Genomic DNA, 20132 nt, shown 5'->3' with positions numbered 1-20132 from the left:
GGGAGAAGAGAGGGCGGAGCCCCAGCGGGGAGCCCCGCCCCTTCCTCCAGCCCGAGCGCTCAGCCCTCCTCGCCGGCGGAAAGAGCGTTTCGCGGGCTTTCCAACCGCCCGCGAGTTCCGCTCCCCCTCCCCTCTGCGGTGACTGCGCGCTTTTCGGCCCGCCCGCCGGGCTCTGCGCAGGCGCGCCGGGAGGGGGCGGGGCGCGCGGCGGCGACGTTACGGGGCGGGGCGAGGCGAGCCAATCAGAGGATTCATTTCCGGGTGGCGCGGGCGCCATTTTGTGAGAGAGGCTATAAAGGAACGCCGCGGCGAGCGGCCCGCTCAGTCGCAGCCCTCTCCGGTCCCCGTCGGCGTCTTCTCGCGCTGCCCTCTCGGCCCGGCCCGGCTCTCCCACGCGGACGGCGGCTGCCGGGGGCGCGGCGCGCATCGCTCCGCCGCCTGAGGAGGCCGCCGCCTCGTCGCCGCGGGCGTCAGCGTCTCGCCGCCGGGTCGCGGGGCCGCGGGCCGTCTGGGCGCCATGAGCTACGGCCGCCCGCCCCCCGATGTGGAGGGCATGACCTCCCTCAAGGTGGACAACCTGACCTACCGCACCTCGCCCGACACGCTGCGCCGCGTCTTCGAGAAGTACGGGCGCGTCGGCGACGTGTACATCCCGCGGGACCGCTACACCAAGGAGTCCCGCGGCTTCGCCTTCGTGCGCTTCCACGACAAGCGCGACGCCGAGGACGCCATGGACGCCATGGACGGCGCGGTGCTGGACGGGCGCGAGCTGCGGGTGCAGATGGCGCGCTACGGCCGCCCGCCCGACTCGCACCACAGCCGCCGCGGCCCGCCGCCCCGCCGCTACGGGGGCGGGGGCTACGGACGCCGCAGCCGCAGGTGAGCGGGCGGCGGCACGCGGGCGGGCGGGCGGGCGGGCCGGAACCGCGTGGGCCGGCGGGGGCGCGCCTCGCCGCCGGGGAAATGGCGTCCGGCCGCGAGGTAATGGCGGCGGCGGGCGGGGCCGGCCCCGGCTCACCGCGCGTCGCCCGTCTCGCCCGCAGCCCGCGGCGGCGCCGCCGCAGTCGCTCCCGGAGTCGCAGCCGCTCCCGGTCCCGCAGCCGATCGCGCTACAGCCGCTCCAAGTCGCGCTCCCGCACGCGCTCCCGCTCGCGCTCGACCTCCAAGTCCAGATCCGCGCGGAGGTCCAAGTCCAAGTCGTCGTCGGTCTCCAGGTCGCGCTCCCGCTCGCGCTCGCGCTCCCGCTCCCGGAGCCCTCCCCCCGTGTCCAAGAGGGAGTCCAAGTCCCGCTCGCGGTCCAAGAGCCCCCCCAAGTCTCCAGAAGAGGAAGGAGCGGTGTCGTCGTAAGAGAATGGTAATGTCCGCGGGAGGCCGAGACGGAACCTTGACTCGGAAAGGGGGTTTGGAGTAGGATTTTTTTTTTTTTTGAGCCGTGGTAGTGTAAAAGTGACTCCGGATGGAGTGCTGCTCGAAAGTTACTCAGCTTTGGGACGAATAGAGAGGGGTCTGCAGAGAGGATGTGTATAAAGCTTGAATAATAATGGCTGTTTGGTAAACTGTTTGAGACCTATTAAATGAAAATGACTATTTCTTGCTGTTTTTATCCAACGTCTGCATTTTCCCCCTTTAAAGCTGCGGTCTCCTGTTTGATAAAAGAATATTGGCCAGTATTGCAGATTTTAACTGATTTGGCTGATCCTCCAGGGACCAGTTTCTGTGGGCGTGTATTGGAGCAGGTTTGTCTTTAAACGTTAAAGATGCACTATCCTCTTAGAGAAAAAGAGATCAGTTCAACTATTGTTGTACTGACCGGGAATTTCCTACTCTAATGGATGTGGCAAACGAATTGCAATTAAGAAGCAATGACCTTTTGGAACCCCAAAAGAAAGTCTTACAGGTATTGCACTGGGTGGGGAAAGGATAGTGTGTCTTTAACTCTCAAATTGTTTGGTCCTATTTTTTAAAAGGAAAGGGCCCTAAGTAGTTCAGATAAAGACATCTCAATTGCCAACTGTTTCATTTAAGAATGACTTACCTTAAGATGTAGAATTAACTTTCTGATTTCAAGCTTTTGTTTGGATACAGTCCCCCCCCCTTTTTTTTTTTTCTTTTGTAACCCCCTTTTTTCACCTTGGTTATTCGGCCAAGAATTCCTGAATTCAAACTTATAAATGCTGATGGTAGTCTTTGGAAATCTATTTGGGCCTTTAAAAAAAAAACCTAATGGCTGGGTGGAACCTTACTGTAACCTACTTGTTTCACCAGAGCCTTAGTAAGTACATTCCTGAAACTGAAACCATGTGCACTCTGGTTGCCTTCATAGTAACAGTAGGGAAACTAAACTTTTCTCTTTTCAAATCTAGATGTATCGGCAAGCAGCGTAACAGAAGACTTGGGAAAAGGACCATATACTCAGTCCATCGGTCCATGGGAGTCCTTGGAGCAAGCAACTGGCTATTGAAAAGGTTATTTTGTAACATTTGTCTAACTTTTTACTTGTTTTAATCTTTGCCTCAGGTGGCAAACTTCATTTTATGTGCCATTTTTTGCTGTTATTCAAATTTCTTGTAATTTAGTGAGGTGAAACGACTTCAGATTTCATTATTGGATTGGATATTTGAGGTAAAATTTCATTTTGTTTATGTAGTGCTGACTTCTTTTGTTTGAAATTAAACAGATTGGTAACCTAATTTGTGGTCTCCTGGCTTTTAAGGAAACGTGTGCAGCCATTACATACAGCCTAAAGCTGTCAAGAGATTGACTCAACATTGCCTTCATTCCTTAAAATTAAAAAAAAACCTACAAAAGTTGGTGTAAATTTGTATATGTTGTTTACCTTCAGTCTAAATGGTAATCTGAACCCAAATTTGTGTAAAAGACTTTTCAGGTGAAAAGACTTGATTTTTTTTTTTTTAAGAGGATTGTTTACCAAACACAATTCTAATCTCTTCTCTTATGTATTTTTGTGCACTAGGCGCAGTTGTGTAGCAGTTGAGTAATGCTGGTTAGCTGTTAAGGTGGCGTGTTGCAGTGCAGAGTGCTTGGCTGTTTCCTGTTTTCTCCTGATTGCTCCTGTGTAAAGATGCCTTGTCGTGCAGAAACAAATGGCTGTCCAGTTTATTAAAATGCCTGACAACTGCACTTCCAGTCACCCGGGCCTTGCATATAGATAACGGAGCATACAGTGAGCACATCTAGCTGGTGATAAATACACCTTTTTTCCCCTCCCCTCCCAAAATGGTAAATCTGATCGCCCTCATGTATGAACTTAAAATGTGGAAAATGTTAAGGAAGCAAATGGTTTGTAACTTTGTAAGTACTTAAAACATGGTGTATCTTATGAATATTCTGTACTATAACCATTGTTTCTGTAGTTTAATTAAAATGTTTTCTTGGTGTTAGCTTTTCTCAGAATATGTCTTGGTCTTTTTTTTCCCCCTATTTGACAGACCTGTGTAATTTTCTTGAATGTCTGACTAATGTAAGGATTAAAAATGTTAGTACCCGCTTTTCCTACTTGAAAAAATGGGAGATGCCCATTGAGTACTGCCCCCACCTAACCTATGCCCCGCTTTTACCATTAAGAGACAAGTCCAAGTCCTTATTGAATGTAGGTACTTTTTAATTTGTTCGTGGTTACGTTGCTCATGATTTGTCTGGGTGACATAATCTTAAAAGCAGGAGGTTTGACCATCTTCAAATCCATTGTACTTTCTCAATAAGCTGGCCTGGTGTAATGGCCACACTGGGCCCCAGAACAGCTTGTAGGCTTAATTCAGATACTGTCCTTTGTGTAGGAAATGACCAGCATCTCAACCGTGTGTCTTCCTGGAAGGGTAGACCCTGCTATTTCTTCCTTGTCTGCATCAAACGATTCCAGAGGAATGTGGACACATTTCATATCCCACTTGTAGAGCAAAGCTTCAAGTGACCAGTCAGCACTTAAAAAAAAATAAATTGTTTTAAAGTTTCCTACCTTTTCTGTTTTGCTTTTAAGGTGTTGGCTTTATTCCTAAATGTATTTTTGTTACAACCTACTGCAGTTCACTCACCTTCTGACCTGGTATGTAGACCACAATTGTACCTTGGGGTTCTTCTGCATCAAAAAGTATACTGTAGTGAGGATGTCTTCAAAGTCTGAGGAGAAAGCATTGTAAGTGAACCTCTTTACAATGTTTGGTCTCTTGCCAAATTGTCTACTAAGCAAAAGTTTACCTTCTGGTTCATAAAACACATCAGATGCAAGAATAATATCTTGAGGTGGTAAGGCCAGAAGATCCTGAGATATATGTCCCCATGTCAGTCCCATAACATGCACCTGTGATAGGTTATTCATATGGCAGCTTTGCCGGCAGACTTCTAGACAGTGAGGCAGTTCTCGGTTATCTGACAGTATTACTTCAGCACCACACTTTGCAGCCAAAATTCCTGGAAGGCTCACTCCAGCTCCAATCTAGCAACAAAAAAAGATATCTGAGAATTGCCTGGAGTGAAATCGAATTTGGGATATGCGGCAATTTTCTCAATTGTATTTAAGATACAGCCCATTGGAGCTGCTTGTAATCCCAGCATTTGGGAGGTTGAGACAGGATTGTGGTTCATGGACAGCCTCAGCTACTTAGGTCCCTTGCAATTCAGTGAGACCCTGTTTCAAAATAAAGAATAGGGCTTGGAGCCATGTGAGGTGGGAGGGCTAAGCAGGATCAGTTCATGGACAGCCTCAGCTATTTAGTGAGGCTCTTTGCAACTTTTCAAAATTAAAAAAATGTAAGGCAGAGGGTGTAGCTTGGAGGTAAAATAAATGCCCCTGGGTTCGGATACACCCCATCTTTACTCCAAAGCTTGTCAATATCTAAACTTAGGCTCAAAATTTGTCTTGGCAAAAGTTAATTCCTTGGCCGGGTGTGGAGGATCGCACAGGTTCAAAGCCAGCTGCACTGGCTTACTCTTAAGTTTTACTTCAAATAAAAATATAAAATAGGTCTGGGAGTGTAGCCTGGAGGTAGAAAGGTTTCCAGGAACCCCAGTACTACACAAAAAGCGAATTCCTGCCTGGGTGGTGGCACTCACTTGTAATTTTGCAGCATTCAGGAGGCTACCTGAGGTCCTCGGTTCACAGACATCTTCAGTTATTTAGGCCCTCCTCGCAACTTAGACCCTGTTTTAAAATGAATAAAAAAGCCCGGCGTGGTAGCTCACGCTTGTAATCCCCGCACTTGGGAGGCGGAAACAGGATTGTGCAGGTTCGAAGCCAGCCATGCTAGCACTGGCTTAGGAGACCCTGTTTCCAAATAAAAATACAAAATAGGTCTGGGAGTATAGCTCGGAGGTAGAAGGGCTTCCAGGAACCCCAGTACCACCAAAAAAATAAAACTTATAAAAAATAGGGCAAGGGGTGTAGCTTGGGGCCCACACAAAAATTCCTTTTGTGAATCCTCTGTCCGAAGGATAGAAAGTTAAGCCCCTTACATTCCCTCTTGAATATTAAGGGGCTCGGGCGTTTCCTTCTACTCCAGGGGACTTCCTAGCAGTTTTAAAAGTGACATGGCACTTCAGTTTGTATTGACATTCGTATGAAATGAGGAGGAGCATAAACTACTTGATGAACGTCTAACAGTTAAGACTACTTTGAGCAAGCCCATTAGAAGTTCATTCCATTTCTACAAATTTGGTTTAATTTTTCCACGCCTGCAGCAGTCTCTAGGTAAAATGCTAAGAAAAATCCAAGAACGAGATACATTTTAAAGCCAATCTCAATGTTTTTAAGAGACGGTATTTGTCTACAAAATTACCAAGTTGAAAATCTAAATGGTAGTGTGATAAGGAGTCTATGGAGTCGGCGCCCACTGGGATAGTGGCCTTCGTTAAAAAGCCTACGGAACACTGCCTTGTTTCTCCCAAGACCGGACACAGAAGGTGCCATCTGTAGTCCGGAATCTGGGCCCTTACCAAACACTAATCTGATGCCTTGACCTTGGAGTTCACAGCCCCCAGGCTCAAATAACTGTTAGTGAGCTACCCAATACACTTTATTACAGCAGCCTGAATAAGACACATTTCAAGTGGTCCAGGAGAGCCTCAACGACCCCATCAGACCCCCCGGAAATGATTCTGAAGGTCACTACTGCCAACAAGAAACTTGGTCTTCATTTAGACAAGGAATCACCAAGCTGGGCATCGTGGTGCCCACCTGTAAATCCCAGTGCTTGGGAGGGAGGCTGAGACAGAAGGATTACAAGTTTGAGGTCAGCCTCAGCAATTTAGCTAGACCCTGTTAAAAGAGTCAGTTCATAAATATTTGAAACTTTGTGGGCCACTTGTGGTATGTTACTTTTTTTTCTTCTCAGTACTAGGGGTTGAATCTAGAACATTCTACCTCCAAGCTACGCCCCTCAGCCCTATTTTTTATTCTTTATCTTGAAGCAGGACCTCTAAGTTGCAGAGGCCTCACTAAGTAGCTGAAGCTGGCTATGAACCTGTGATCCTCCTGTCTCAGCCTCCCAAATACTGGGATTAGAAGCATGCACCACCATGCTGAGCTTGTATGTTACTTTTTTTAGCACTAAAAATCTACAAGTTTTTGAAGACAGGTTCTCACTAACTTGCCAAATAAAGTTGGCCTCAAACTGGTGATCCTCCTGTCACAGCTTCCCAAGTACAAGGACAACAGGCAAGCACCACAGTGCCCAGCATAAAAAGCTTTAAGCCAGGCATGGTGGCACATGTTGGTAATCTCAGTTCACAGGCTCAAAGACAGCCTCTGCAACTTAGACCTGCTTCAAAATAAGAAGAAAATAGGGCAGGGGTGCTGCTCATAGATAGAATGCCCCTGGATTTCACCCACCTTCAGCAACACCAAAAAAAAAGAAAGCCAGGCCACCCTTGCTTCCAGGATATTTAACAAAGGCTTCTAACTTGGACATAACCCAGGATTTCAGAAACTTCTAAGTCCTTTGTACCTCTAATACAGCCTTGCCCGACAGAGATCTTCTGTGAAACCACAGGTACTGGGCCAGGACCACAGCACAGGGCCACACGTACAGTCCGTATTGGAGATGCAGGATCTGAAAAGAATTTTTATATTCCATAAAAACATACCTTCTGGAAACGCAGCTGTTTATAATAATCACTCGTGTGTCAGGCACTGGTGTCCATTACAAAAATGACAGTCATCTCCAGCTGACAAGCCATGGGGATATGAAACGGCAACACTCTGATAAGCCACTTCAACAGTGCTGGGCACGGCTCTCCTGGAGTCTGGAGCCCACTACCACTTGGGGTCAGTGATGAGCTAAGGGGGCGGGGCAGGTGTGGGCCCAAGGTGGCTGCTGTAGATAGGACAGAAGACGACTTGGGCCAAGGCCCCGGTGCAGGAAGGCAAGGCCCGTGTTGGACTGGACTCCCCGGGCAGGACAGGCGGGACTGGAGGCACTGTGTCCTGGAAGTCAGAGGAAGGCAGGGATCTGACCACAGGAAGAAATTAAAGTATTCTAAGTGCAATTAGAAGACGTGGGGGTGGGGGAGTTCTGCACAAGCACAAGTTGTCCTGCTGGTAACAAGCAGCACGGTCTTGGGAAGGCGTCCTAGAAAAGGGGTGCGTGAAGTTGAATCCTGGTTTGGAAGGCAGCACACAAAACCCGTGGGAAGGGCAAGAATGGGAGCCTGGGATGTGGGGAGGCAGTCACACTCCTGTCTCTGGAGTGGGCCTCCCTAATCATTTACTAGTGTATGATCTCATCCAAGTCACTAAACCTGTCACTGGTCCAGTTTTCTCAATTGCAAAATATTGTCTCAACAGGGTGATCGGAAAAACTCGATGCAGGACACAAAGCACCCAGTGTTACCAATAAAACTTCACAACTCAAGTGTTTCTGTCCTCCAAAGCGAAACATGCCCCTGGTAAGGCAGAAGAGAAAGAGGCTAAAGAGGTAAACATAGCAAAGATGAAAGGACCTTAGTGCAAGCTTAATCATGCGATCCGCTCAACGTGCCTAAGTGGGCGTGGTGACGCCCACCTGTGACCCCAGCACCCTGGGGGAGAGGGCGCTGAGACAAGAGTCGCGGGTTCGTGGTCAGCCCCAGCAATTTAGGAGCTCTCAGCAACTTACTGAGATCATGAAATGATGTAGCTCAAAGGTAGAATGCCCCAGGGTTCAATAATCCTCGGTAGTGAAGGTTACAAACAGTGTGGCTGAAATACGCTACTCGGTGTAGCCTGAATAAGACCTGACCTGGTGAATTTTACCAAGGAGCACAATAAAGATGCAATGACGGATGTATGAAGAGGGCAGTTGTGCAGATTTAGGTATAAAGAAAAAGGGTCACAGCCGGGCGTGGTGGCGCACGCTTGTAAGCGCTTGGGAGGCGGAGACAGGAGGATGGCGCAGGTTCCTCGTCAGCCCCGCTGGCTTAAGAGACCCTGTTTCCAAATAAATAAAAAAAAGTTCTGGGAGTGTAGCCGGGAGGGAGAAGGGCTTACAGGAACCCCAGTACCACCAAAAAAAAAAAAAAAAAAGAAAGAAAGAAAAAAAAAAGAAAAGAAAAAGGGTCACTATTTCCAGAGAACATCTTTGCCTCCCAAATTTAAATGTTTTGTTTCTTTTCTTTCTTTCTTTCTTTTTTTTTTTTTTCAGTGCTGAGGATGGAAGCCAGGGACACTCTACGTCCGAGCTACACCCTCAGCCCAATTTCTTATTCTCTATTTTGAAACAGGGTCTCACCATGTTGCAAAGGGCCTAAGTAGCTGAGGCTGTTTACGAACCATGGTCCTCCAGTCTCAGCCTCCCAGGTACTGGGATCATAAGGGTGCATCACCATGCCCAAAAGTATCTTAAATTTGGACACTATCGGGAATGAGTCCTAAGACAAGCATGGTAGCACACACCTGTAATCCCAGTACTTGGGAAGCTGAGATAGGAGGATAACAGGTTCAAAGGCAGCCTAAGCAAGTATTGAGACTCTCATCAACCTAGTGAGCCCGTCTCAAAATAAAAAATAGCTCAGAGGTAGAATGCCCATGGATTCAACCTCCAGTACCAGGAGAAAAAAAATGAATAAGGTGGTCATGGTGGCACACAACTGTAATCTCAGTATTTTGTAATCTCCAGCAACCTAGAAAACCTTTTTCCAAAAAAAATTTTTTTTAAATGGGCTGGGGGTGTAGCTCAGAAATAGAATGTCCCTGGGTTCAAATCCCAGGCAAAGACAGACGTGCCGAGAGAGGAAGAGTTCTCCTCCAGTCTCTCTAGCTAATTCTTCCTCTTTGACATGGTTAGTACCTCACAGACTGCTATTAACATGAAAGTGCTTTAAAAAGCTGAGCTTGGTGGCGTACACCTGTAATCCCAGTACTTGGGAAGCTGAGACAGAAGGAACACAGGTTCAAGACCAGTCTAAGCCACTTAGCAAAGCCATTCTAGTGAGACCTTGTTACAAAATGAAAAAATAGGGCTGGGAGTGTGTAGCTCAGTGCTTGAACACCCGTGGGTTCAGCCTCCAGTACCACCAAAATAAAAATGTGCTTTGAGAACTCCAGAGCATAGCGTGAAATTATCGCTATTAAGTAGTATAGTAGCTATGAGCTCAAAGAAGCCCCTGCCAAGAAACTATGTGGGCTGTAGGATTGGCATCTGTTCCCAGAACTTACACAGAGGTGAGACTTAGGGCTGGGAATGGCTCGATGGTAGCACGTGCCTAGCATGTGTGAGCGTGAGACCTTGGATTCCACCCCAAGCACAAAAGGAAGAATAAGACAGCAAAGAGAGGAAAAGAGGATCGGTGGCCATGCCCGCAATCCCGCTGCTTGAGAGGCTGAACAGCGGGCCTGCAGGTTTAAAGGCGGCCTCAGCAAATCTGCGAGGCCTCCTCCAACTTTGTGAGACTGTTTCAAAGTAAAAAATGAAATAGGGCCGAGGGTGTAGTTCGGAGGTAGAATGCCCTGGGTTCAATCCGTAGTACCAAAAGAGAGAGAGACAAAGACGAAGCGTCTGTTACGTGTGCGTGGGTGCAACTGAGGACTGAATCCCGGGGACATTCTACTCCGAGCTCCACTCTCTGCTTTTTTTTTTTTTTTTTGGTACTGGGGTACCTGGAAGCCCGTCTACCTCCGGGCTACACTCCCAGACCTATTCTATTTTTGGAAACAGGGTCTCCTAAGCCAGCGCGCATGCGCGGCTGGCTTCGAACCTGCGCGATCCTCCTGTCTCTGCCTCCCAAGCGCGGGGATGACAAGCGTGCGCCACCACGCCCGGCCTCCACTCTCAGCTTTTTATTTTTTGTTTTTTGCTCCTAATTTAATCGGGGTCTCGCTAGGTTGCTGGGTATCGCTAAATTACTGAGGCTACCTATCCCGGCCTCTCCCGAATTACGCGCTTCCAACAAGATACAACGTAAAGGCCGAGAACGCCCCTTTCCTGGCGGGAAATACTCTAAACGGAGAAGCCCCCTGGCTAGCACGGCCCCCAAGCGCCGTAACGCAAGACAACCTGCCAAAGGGCTTCCCCACCAAACCTCTGCCCGGGGGCCGGCCTGATGAGCAGGAGCCTCGGCGCTGGGCGGCCCAGCCCGAGCTCCCGGCCTCGGCGGCACACACCTGCGGGACGCGGACCTCCAGCACGGGCCCCGGGGCCCCCGGGCCCGGCTCCCCCGAGAAGAGGAAGCGCTGGGCCCGGGCCAACTGGTCTCCGCGGCCGCGCTCATCCGCGGGGCCGTCGGCCTGCCGCGAGGAGGCGGGGGGCGGCGGGGGGCGCAGGGCAGCCAGGCTGCACGCCGGGGCGCCAGGCCGGGCTGCGGGGGCCGCCTCCCGGCGCCACGTGGGCCTCCGCTGCCTCGCGCGGCTGCGGCCACCCCACGGCGACCGCGACGAAGCGCGGCTCCGGGCGAGCAGAGAAAGCCGGAGCGGGCCGCGCACGCCGCGGGCAGGCCCCGCCGGAAGTGAGCGCGAGCGGCTCCGCGCGGCCGGAAGTGGTGCGCGCGTCCGCATCCGGCGCTTCGGGAGGGGAGGCGCGGCCGGAAGTGGTGCGCGCGTCCGCATCCGGCGCTTCGGGAGGGGAGGCGCGGCCGGAAGTGGCGCGCGCGCCCGCGGCCGGAGCTCACGGAGGGGGCGCGACCGGAAGTGGTGAGCGCGGCCGCTTCCGGCGCTCGGGGCGGGGCGGGGCGAGGCGGCGCGACCTTCCCAACATGGCGCCCGCCCTGTGCGTGTGAGGGCGGATCCAGGCGCCGAAGCCAATGGCGGATCGCGAGCCGAGGCGGGGCGGGGAAGACGGCCGCCGCACGCCCAACCCGAGGCCCAGGAGGTGGCTGGGCAGTGAATTTTCTGGAAGGAGCTCTTAAAGGCGCCGGGCCGGAGCGCGGGGCGTCTCGGTACCGCGGCCGGGCCGGGGAGGGGCGCTTCGGGGCCGGAAGCGGGCTGCGCCCGGTCGTCGCGGAGCGCGCTGGGGACGGCGCAGGATGAACCACAAGAGCAAGAAGCGCATCCGCGAGGCCAAGCGCAGTGCGCGGCCCGAGCTCAAGGACTCGCTGGACTGGACGCGGCACAACTACTACGAGAGCTTCTCGCTGAGCCCGGCGGCCGTGGCGGTGAGCGGGGCGGGCGGGCGGGCGGCCACCCTGGCGCGGGCTCGCCACTGGCGGCCGGGCCTGTCCCCCAAGCCGAGGGCCCCGGCCCCCGGGGCGGCCCGAGCTGTCAGGGCTGGAGGGGGCGACGCCCAGCCCTCCCGCAGGGGCGCGCGGGGCGACGTGCCGGCTCGCACGTGGGCCGCCTCCCCTCCCCGAGGAGCCCGGCCCACGGCCAGTGCCGCCGCAGACCTTTGCATGGGCCCGCCCGGGGGGACACCGTATCTGCCGCCGGACTTATCTTTTAACGGGGTCCGGCTTTTCTGATTCCCTTAGGATAACGTGGAAAGGGCAGACGCCTTACAGCTGTCCGTGGAGGAATTCGTGGAGCGGTATGAAAGACCTTACAAACCCGTGGTTCTGCTGAATGCCCAAGAGGGCTGGTCTGCCCAGGAGAAGTGGACTCTGGAACGCCTGAAGAGGAAATACCGGAACCAGAAGTTCAAGTGTGGGGAGGACAACGATGGCTACTCTGTGAAGATGAAGATGAAATACTACATCGAGTACATGGAAAGCACTCGCGACGACAGCCCCCTGTACATCTTTGACAGCAGCTATGGGGAACACCCCAAAAGGAGGAAACTGTTGGAAGACTACAGGGTGCCCAAGTTTTTCACCGATGACCTTTTCCAGTATGCAGGGGAGAAGCGTCGGCCGCCCTATAGGTAAAGTGTTCCGCAGTTAAGTGGTTAAAGTCTCATCTACACGGTAGGTGGTGTCAGGGTTCAGTCAGTTGACCTTTTGAAACGGAGTGATTCTCCCTCGTCTTCACCTTAACACAGGGAGGTCCTATTGAGGGGAGCCTGATTTCATGGGTGTGGAATCCTCTGGGTCGTCAGGATTCCTAAAACTGCCCAAGTGATTTAAATGATCCATTAAGCTGGGCGTGGTGGAGCATGCTTGTATTCCCAGTACTTGGGAGGCTAAAATAGGATTACACAGGTTCAAGGCCAGCCTTGGTGATCTAGTGAGATTCTGTCTCAAAAAATACGGGGCATAGTGGCACACGCTTACAATCCCAGTACTTGGAAGGCTGAGACAGGAGGATTACGCTGGTTTGTGGCCAGCCTCAGCTACTTAATGAGGCCCTCCACAACTTAGTGAGACCCTGTTTCCAAATAAGAAATAAAATTGGACTGGGGAGTATAACATGGAGGTAGAATGCCTTTGGGTTGAATACCTAACACCAAAAAATAAATAAATAAAAAAGATTAAGGATGTAACTCGGGTAGAATGCCCCTGGATTCAACCCCTGAGTAGCAAAATAAAGTAAGATAAAAACTTACTCTTGCCGGGCGTGGTGGCGCACGCTTGTAATCCCCGCGCTTGGGAGGCGGAGACAGGAGGATCGCGCAGGTTCAAAGCCAGCGGCGCTGGCTTAAGAGACCCTGTTTCAAAAATATAAAATAGGTCTGGGAGTGTAGTCCGGAGGTAGAAGGGCTTCCAGGAACCCCAGTAAAACACACACACACACACACACACACACACACACACACACTATTCTTAAAGCCGGGTGTGGTGGCACAGGCTTGTAATCCCAGCATCTGGGAGGCTGAAACAGGAAGATCCAGTTCACAGACAGCTCAGCTACTTAGTGGGCCCTTTGCAACTCAGTGAGACCCTGTCTTAAAATTTAAAAAAATAGGGCTGGGGGTGTAGCTCAGAGGTAGAACACCCCTGGGTTCCATCCCCAGTACCGCAAAAAAAAAAAAAACCAACTTTTGCTTCTGTGTAATTAATCTGCCCTTATCTTGGATGTTTGTACCCGTAGGTGGTTCGTGATGGGGCCGCCGCGCTCGGGAACCGGCATTCACATTGACCCTCTGGGGACCAGTGCCTGGAATGCCTTAGTTCAGGGCCACAAGCGCTGGTGCCTGTTTCCCACGAGCACGCCCCGAGAACTGATCAAGGTGACCCGAGAAGAAGGAGGGAACCAGCAAGACGAGGCCATCACCTGGTTTAATATTATTTACCCCCGGACGCAGCTTCCAACCTGGCCGCCTGAGTTCAAGCCCTTGGAAATCTTACAGAAACCAGGAGAGACTGTGTTTGTCCCAGGTATAGATGAGCTGGAAGAGCTTATAGGTGTGTTGGGGGAGATTTGGATGCAGGGCCTTGTGTGTACCGGGCCTCACTCTACCACTGACCTACATTCCACCCAAGTACATTCTTCGAGGTAATTTGTCTTAGCATCTTGGAATAGACCTATATATAGAATGGGTCCGAAAAGTGTCTTTGCTCCACTCAGAAGGTAGTCTCCAGTGCTGAGGAGTTCTATCCCCTTTCTGTAACTGTGTCCGCCGTGGTTACCTGGCATCTTTGTGTGGTATGACCTTCTTGCTTGCTTCCCTAAATTGGGATTTGAGGTTTTCTTGTGTGTTTCTGGTGCCAGGGATTGACGCGGGGCTTTGCACATTACTAGTAGCTAGGGTTTTGGATACAGCATGGCACTAGCTGAATTGAAAGGAAATCCCACACCAGGCAGCTGCTCTTTGATAGGTAAAACTTACCGAAAGGACAGTATTCCGTCGAGTGTCTTTCTTCCACCTTTACGGTTTGGGTCACAGCTGTGGATCACTAGGGATCCGTAAACTTTCTCTGTAAAGGGCCAGACAGTAATATTTTAGGCCCTGTGAGCTCCATGGGTTCTGTCGCAGTTGCTCAACTCTGCCCTTTAGCAGGAGAGCATCCATAGACAGTACTTACAAGAAATGGGTATAGCCAGGGGTGGTAGTGCATGCTTGTAATCCCAGTATGTGGGAGGCTGCGGCAGGAGGATGACAGGTTCAAAGCCAGCCTTAGCAACTTAGGTTCTGTGCAACCTAGTGACACCTTGTTTCAAAATAAAATAGGGCTTGGGGGATGTAGCTTAGAGGTCAGATGCTCCCGGGTTCTGTCCCCAGCACCAGAGGGAGAGGGGGTAGAGAGAGAGATGGGTGCGGCTGTACCCTTAGAAGTCTATTTACACAAAAAGGCCGTTTGCAATACTCGGGTCAGGAGCAGGATTTACCACGGGGCATCGCTTGTATCTGATTGTTCCTTAGGGACAGGAATGCCTTGGGTCACACAGTAGTCGTGTATAGGCCCAAACCCTGCTGAACTGTTGGCGTATTGTGTTCCAGGAGGCTGGTGGCACGTTGTCCTCAAAAAAAGGCCGTTTGCAATACTCGGGTCAGGAGCAGGATTTACCACGGGGCATCGCTTGTATCTGATTGTTCCTTAGGGACAGGAATGCCTTGGGTCACACAGTAGTCGTGTATAGGCCCAAACCCTGCTGAACTGTTGGCGTATTGTGTTCCAGGAGGCTGGTGGCACGTTGTCCTCAATCTCGACACCACCATTGCTATCACCCAGAACTTTGCCAGCAGCACCAACTTTCCTGTTGTGTGGCACAAGACGGTAAGAGGGAGACCAAAGCTATCCAGGAAATGGTATAGGTGAGAGGTGGTTTTTTTTTTTTTTTTTCCTTCTTCTCTTGCTTTGTTTCCGTTCCTACCCCAGAAATGGCGGGGAAAGTGTCCTCCGTGCTGGCTTTCGAGAGGCCTGGGGAAGCCGGGCTGCTGAGTCGGCAGAGGAGAGGGCCGAGGCAGGGCCAGTTCCCGGGAGTGGCAGGCCGAGGCTCTGCGTGGTCAGAGCCGCTCACTCAGTGGTCCTAACTGGGATTGTTTCACACTGTGTTTTCTTTTGTTGGTGTGTTTGTTTGCTTTCAAAGCTAGCCCTAGCCAGCAAAAGAAGCCCTTTTCTCGGGCTTATTTGGGTTATTTTTCTTACCCAGAAGCATTATTCCCATTTGAACTTACTGCCTTAGTTCTTATGAGTGAGGTGACTGCCCTGGAGACTTAGCTCCTCTGTTTATCCACAGAACAGACACAGCACGGGCAGCGGCAGTGCAAGCCACCCCCAGCCACCCCGTGCCACTGTGTCCCAACCCTGACCTGGAGGGACCAGCTCTCTGGGTAAGAGAGGGATCCTGGCTCATTCAGTGCGCTCCTCCCTGCTGAGAGGGCAGCAGGGTGGTGGCTTCTGTCCCCAGATCTCGGGCACCCGAGGCCCGCTTCCACCGCCCCACAGACCGCCAAGCGCTGCAGCGCGACCCCTTGGAGGCCTGGCCCGGCAGCAGGTCTTTTGTGGCTGGTTGCAGTGGGTGCCAGGTTAGGTAGGTTTCTGCGGGGCGGGCTGCTGCTCTTACCGTTAATTCAGCTTATCCTCCAAGTGAGGGGGGACGGTCTCTTATTTGACAACTTATTTCTTACAAGCCTAATTGTTTCTGCTCTTTTAAGTAGAATCTAACCAAACCCAACCCCACCATTATCACTGTGCTGTGAAAAGGAAAGGGTATTTTAAAGACACGAGCTAGGAAAGGTCGAAGGTCAGGAGGAAAGGGGAACCGAGACCAGCTGCAGGAGCGTTGCCTCCAGTGGCCGATGGCCGCGCTCGGCAGTGGCCGTGGCCGTGAACACGGATCTAGGGTGTAGCTCCAGGAAGACGGGGTCAGCTGCTAGGGTGTGCCCGGCCCAGGGTTGCGGCTCCTCACTGCTGCTCAGGAGCCATTCTGAGTCAGACTGGGCGTTTCCTGAGCCATTCAGTCTGCGTTTGAGTCCGAGCCGGCGTGTGTGGGTGTTGTCACCGCGCTGAGAACCCTCTCTTGCCTCTCAGGATCTTGAAGCAGGAGCACCCTGAGCTAGCCGTCCTAGCGGACTCGGTCGACCTCCAGGAGTCCACAGGCATCGCCTCCGACAGCTCCAGCGACTCTTCGAGCTCCTCCAGCTCCAGCTCATCAGACTCCGATTCAGAGGTGAGGCCCGCCTGCAGCTCCCACCCCAGGGGGGGTGTGAGGTGTCAGCCTCTTCAAGGACTGCCCGGCGTTGGACTTTGTACACACGTGTGAACTGTGAACACCTGCAGAAGTGTCAGGTGGGGGACATCGACCTTAGCGGGCAGCAGTGTCAGGATGCGAGCTCATCATTCTGACCTCAGAACCCACAGGGAAAGTCTTTCCTGTCGAAACTCCACAAATCCATGGCCTGCTCTAAGTTCTCAGTAATGGGGTTAGAGGGTCTTATACCCTTACAGGGGAAATTCTTACCTCTTAATGTCACAAAAATCTGCTGAAAATAGTCTTCTGTGGGGCAGGGGCCACGGGCAGACTGCTAAGTGCGGTGCTTGTGTACTTCTGCACACCAAGCTCTGTGCTGGTGGAATGAAATTTAGTATGTAATTTCAGACTGCCAACTTGGTTTCAAACCCGTAGCCTCCCCTGAGAGACGGGGTGGGGGCCTTGGCACACAGGGAAATCTCTGGTTCTTAGAGAACCAGGAACATCTGGGGAAAGGGCTCAAGGTCCGCGCGTGCCTGAGGTCAGAGGTTTGTTTCGTGGAGAAACGGGAACGGGCTGCATCCAGGTTGAGTTCTTGTTCTCCCTCCCATGTCCAGGGTGAGTCTGGGTCTGAAGGCGATGGGACCACGCACCGCAGGAAGAAGAGGAGGACGTGCGGCATGGTGGGGAACGGGGACACCACCTCGCAGGACGACTGCGTGAGCAAAGAGCGCAGCTCTTCCAGGTGACCGCATGCTCGCGGCTGTCGCCTGCACGAGGACACGCTGGCGGCGAGGGCGGGTCCAGGGAGGACAGCCCCTCGGGCCCCGCAGGCCAGGAAGCCAGGGGACAGGACGCTCTGGGGACTGACTCCTGCTGGGCACGTGCGGCCGCCTGTGCAAACGAAGGAGGCTTGTTTTATCCTGAAAGCAAGGGCGGGCGGGGTGTGCCAGGAGACCCTTTATACTATTTAATAAACATGAGCCGTTTCACCGAGGGCGTTTTCCTGTGTGTCCACACCTCCGTGTTGCCCTCTCCTGGTAGTCAGGGAGCAGTTGCTCCGCGATGTGTCCTGGTGTGGAGGCCACAGCCAGAGCCTACGGGGACAGCAAAAGTTGCGGGCACCCGAGCCCCGAGGTGAGGCCTCGGCCGCAGCGGGAGCTGATTCCTTAGGACACCTACTCATACCGCCAATCGTGGGATTTGGGTTTTGTTTTCGAGATAAAATCTAAATAGGTTGAAGCTTCAGAGTCAGTAAGGAAATCGGCATGCCAATACCTGCCATCGAGCCGTTTGTAGCAGGCCCACGGCAAAGGTGTTCGTTCACTGCACGCATCTGGGTCTTTAAACACACTGGCCCAGGTGTTCAGAGGTGGGTTGGGGGGTAGTAAAATGCTGGGATTCGCAGGATTGTGTGTGTGAAGTCCTTCGCCGCTACAGGTGACGTTCCCCTTACAGTCTTTGATCTCCAAGCACCCAAGTGTCTTCTTAGATGCTTTATGAAGGCTGAGGACCCATATTCCTTCCTTCCATTGTTTCCGTTCTCTCTGGTCTGGGTGGGATTCCATGAGGAAGTCAAGTGTGTTTATCAGGCTGGGAATGTGCGTTTCTCAGCCCTAGGTGTTCTCTTCACAGCCGCACTTAGGTTTCTCCTCTTGCCTTTTAAGGCTGTTTCTATTATATACTTCATGTGTGACTTTGTAAGGTGTACGATTTTTTAGAGAAAGCCCTGCTTCAACACAGGCATCCCCAAGAGCTCTGCCATTAACGTCGCGTCCAGCCCTGCCCAGCTGTGCTGTCAACCTGCTGATTACAGGCAGTTGTGCTTTCCTTGGCAGGATTAGGGACACTTGCGGAGGCCGGGCTCACCCCTGAGCAAGCACAGAGACTCCCTGAGTGGCTCCACGTACGCCGTTGGCTGCCACCAGCTCAGTTCTCAAGTCCTCTGCTCCTACCCTCTCCTTGTCTTCTCTGAATTTGGATCTTCCTTCTCTGGTCCAAGCTCCTGTCTTCAGTCAGATGCTGGTTTTACTGCTTACTAAAACTAGATTATCAAGAAGTTGGAAAGCCCTGGAGCTCAGTGGAACACTGGCACTACCGTGGCATTGGTAAGAAGGCTCTCTGTTGTCCTGTTCAGAAGCCCACGGGTCGACCGGCCACACGGCCACAGGAGCACCATCTTTCCGGGTAAGCGGACTTTGGTCTGTGCAAGGGCCGAGCGCGTGTAAGTACTGCTAGTGTCTGCTGCCTTCCTGGATGTCACCACTGTCCAGACACATTGAGGGGCAGTGGCCAGCGTGGGCAGTACCTCACCCGCTGCTCAGCACCGTCCCAGGCCCCTCATCCTCTCCGCAGTCGGGCTGTGAGGTTTCAGGGGTGTCTCGTGTATTGGGGGGGGTACACATTGGGGTCTTCTGTTTGCAGACAGAGTGGGAAAGGTGTTCATTATGTTTGTTTCAGAACTTGAGTTATAAAGAGGCCAAGTTGTAATGGATGGGTTCCATTTCCCCCCGTGGTCCATGAGTAGGAGTTCCCACTCTGGGGGGACTTCACAACCGGTGTCCCCCATTCATTTCACCAACAGACATCGAGTGCAGGAAAGAACTTTAGGGGTGGTGCTTGTAGTCTTTGTGGTCTCTAGGTACTTGTGCGTGTATAGCGCTGGTGGGGTATTTGGGATTGACCAGCAAACTCCTCTCTTGCCCTCTACATTCACCCGCTTGCCTTAAACTATCCCTGAGGTCACGTAAATTTAAATCCAAATAGAGGGGGCTCTTCAAGGCCTTCCCCCTAGCAGGTCAGCGCCCACTGTCTCCTGCCGCGTGCGTGTGCATGTGCGTGGGAGGCGCGCTCGCATTGGAGGAGCAGGGGCGTCTGGCGGTGTGTGAGCCGCGCAGTGCTGCCTCTCAGAATCCCCCTCAAACAGGAGCGATGAGGAAACTCAGGGATCTGACAGATGTTATTCGCAGGCAGGCTGTCGTTTCTGACTCCCGAATCCTGAGCCTTCATGAGGCTGGTCCTCTCTTCTCGTAGCCCAGGTTTCTGTATCTTGAAATGCCAACCCCTCTGGCTGGGTTGGGCCTCAGGCAGCGCCGGGGCTCGCTGCCAGGACTGCCTTCTCTCCCTAGCAGCGGCTCCCTCCGGCCTTGTGGTGAGCCACGCTGTCTTCAGGTACCCGGGATGCGTAATCTCTCTGTAGTAATATCTGAATGGTGCTCCTTCTCCTGCTTCTTAAGAGACCCTTCTTGCCATCTCCCAAAAGCTTTTCTTTTCTTTCCACACTGTTGCTACTCGGCTCCTGCTTGCCTCATCATATGTTTCTTGCTAAACTTCAATTTAATCAAGAAACCACCAAAAGATTTTCCCCTTCACCACCAGGGGGTGTGGAGGGACAAGAAGCCCGTGGCCAGGGTGGGGGGAGGGCAAATGCTTGAAATCGAACTTGAGGTGTGTCCTGGTTGCTAAGCAACACCAAGAATGAGGGACCTAGCCACAGTCAGGCTCCTCAGTGTCTGCATGATCCAGATGACTGTGCCGCTGTGCGCCTCTGAAATAACTGCAGGGTGCACTTTATTTGTTATGGGCAGTCGGGTTCAACACCCTCTGCCTTCACTGTCCCTGTGGGCCAGCCAGACACTGCTGTGGAAACGGCCGACCCAGGTGAAGGTGTGAGGAGGGCGTAGTGGCGGGGTCGGCAGGCATG

The 20132-nt window shown here is 52.5% G+C and overlaps 3 protein-coding genes across 4 annotated transcripts; 2 read left to right on the top strand and 1 right to left on the bottom strand.

Moving 5' to 3' along the window:
- Window positions 1–517: 517 nt before the first annotated feature.
- SRSF2 (serine and arginine rich splicing factor 2) lies at window positions 518–2456 on the top strand (the record flags this gene model as incomplete). Its single annotated transcript, XM_080712740.1, has 3 exons — window positions 518–879; window positions 1044–1354; window positions 2364–2456. The coding sequence occupies 2 exons, from the start codon at window positions 518–520 to the stop codon at window positions 1345–1347; spliced, it is 666 nt and encodes a 221-aa protein (XP_080568866.1). The 3' UTR covers window positions 1348–1354; window positions 2364–2456.
- Window positions 2457–3775: 1319 nt separating this feature from the next.
- On the bottom strand, window positions 3776–11032 carry METTL23 (methyltransferase 23, arginine; the record flags this gene model as incomplete). The annotated part of the gene is made up of 5 exons (XM_080714144.1): window positions 3776–3941; window positions 4053–4137; window positions 4216–4453; window positions 6960–7064; window positions 10592–11032. 5 exons carry the CDS (start codon window positions 11030–11032, stop codon window positions 3776–3778), a joined length of 1035 nt encoding a protein of 344 aa, XP_080570270.1.
- Window positions 11033–11448: 416 nt separating this feature from the next.
- Window positions 11449–18304, top strand: JMJD6 (jumonji domain containing 6, arginine demethylase and lysine hydroxylase; the record flags this gene model as incomplete). 2 transcript variants are annotated; one of them, XM_080712620.1, is made up of 7 exons in its annotated part: window positions 11449–11577; window positions 11890–12278; window positions 13385–13671; window positions 14915–15050; window positions 16270–16408; window positions 17047–17174; window positions 18268–18304. In XM_080712620.1, 7 exons carry the CDS (start codon window positions 11449–11451, stop codon window positions 18302–18304), a joined length of 1245 nt encoding a protein of 414 aa, XP_080568746.1. The 2 variants fall into 2 exon arrangements, with proteins under 2 accessions (XP_080568746.1, XP_080568745.1); XM_080712619.1 differs by lacking the exon at window positions 18268–18304 and adding an exon at window positions 15481–15569 and having other exon boundaries at window positions 14915–15012; window positions 17047–17178.
- Between the last annotated feature and the right edge of the window lie 1828 nt (window positions 18305–20132).

This window comes from Muscardinus avellanarius (assembly GCF_963383645.1).
Source record: "Muscardinus avellanarius genome assembly, chromosome: 16".
Classification (NCBI taxonomy): Eukaryota; Metazoa; Chordata; class Mammalia; order Rodentia; family Gliridae; genus Muscardinus; species Muscardinus avellanarius.
Note: the sequence above shows the minus strand (reverse complement) of the source record. Positions and strands in the feature narration are given on the sequence as shown.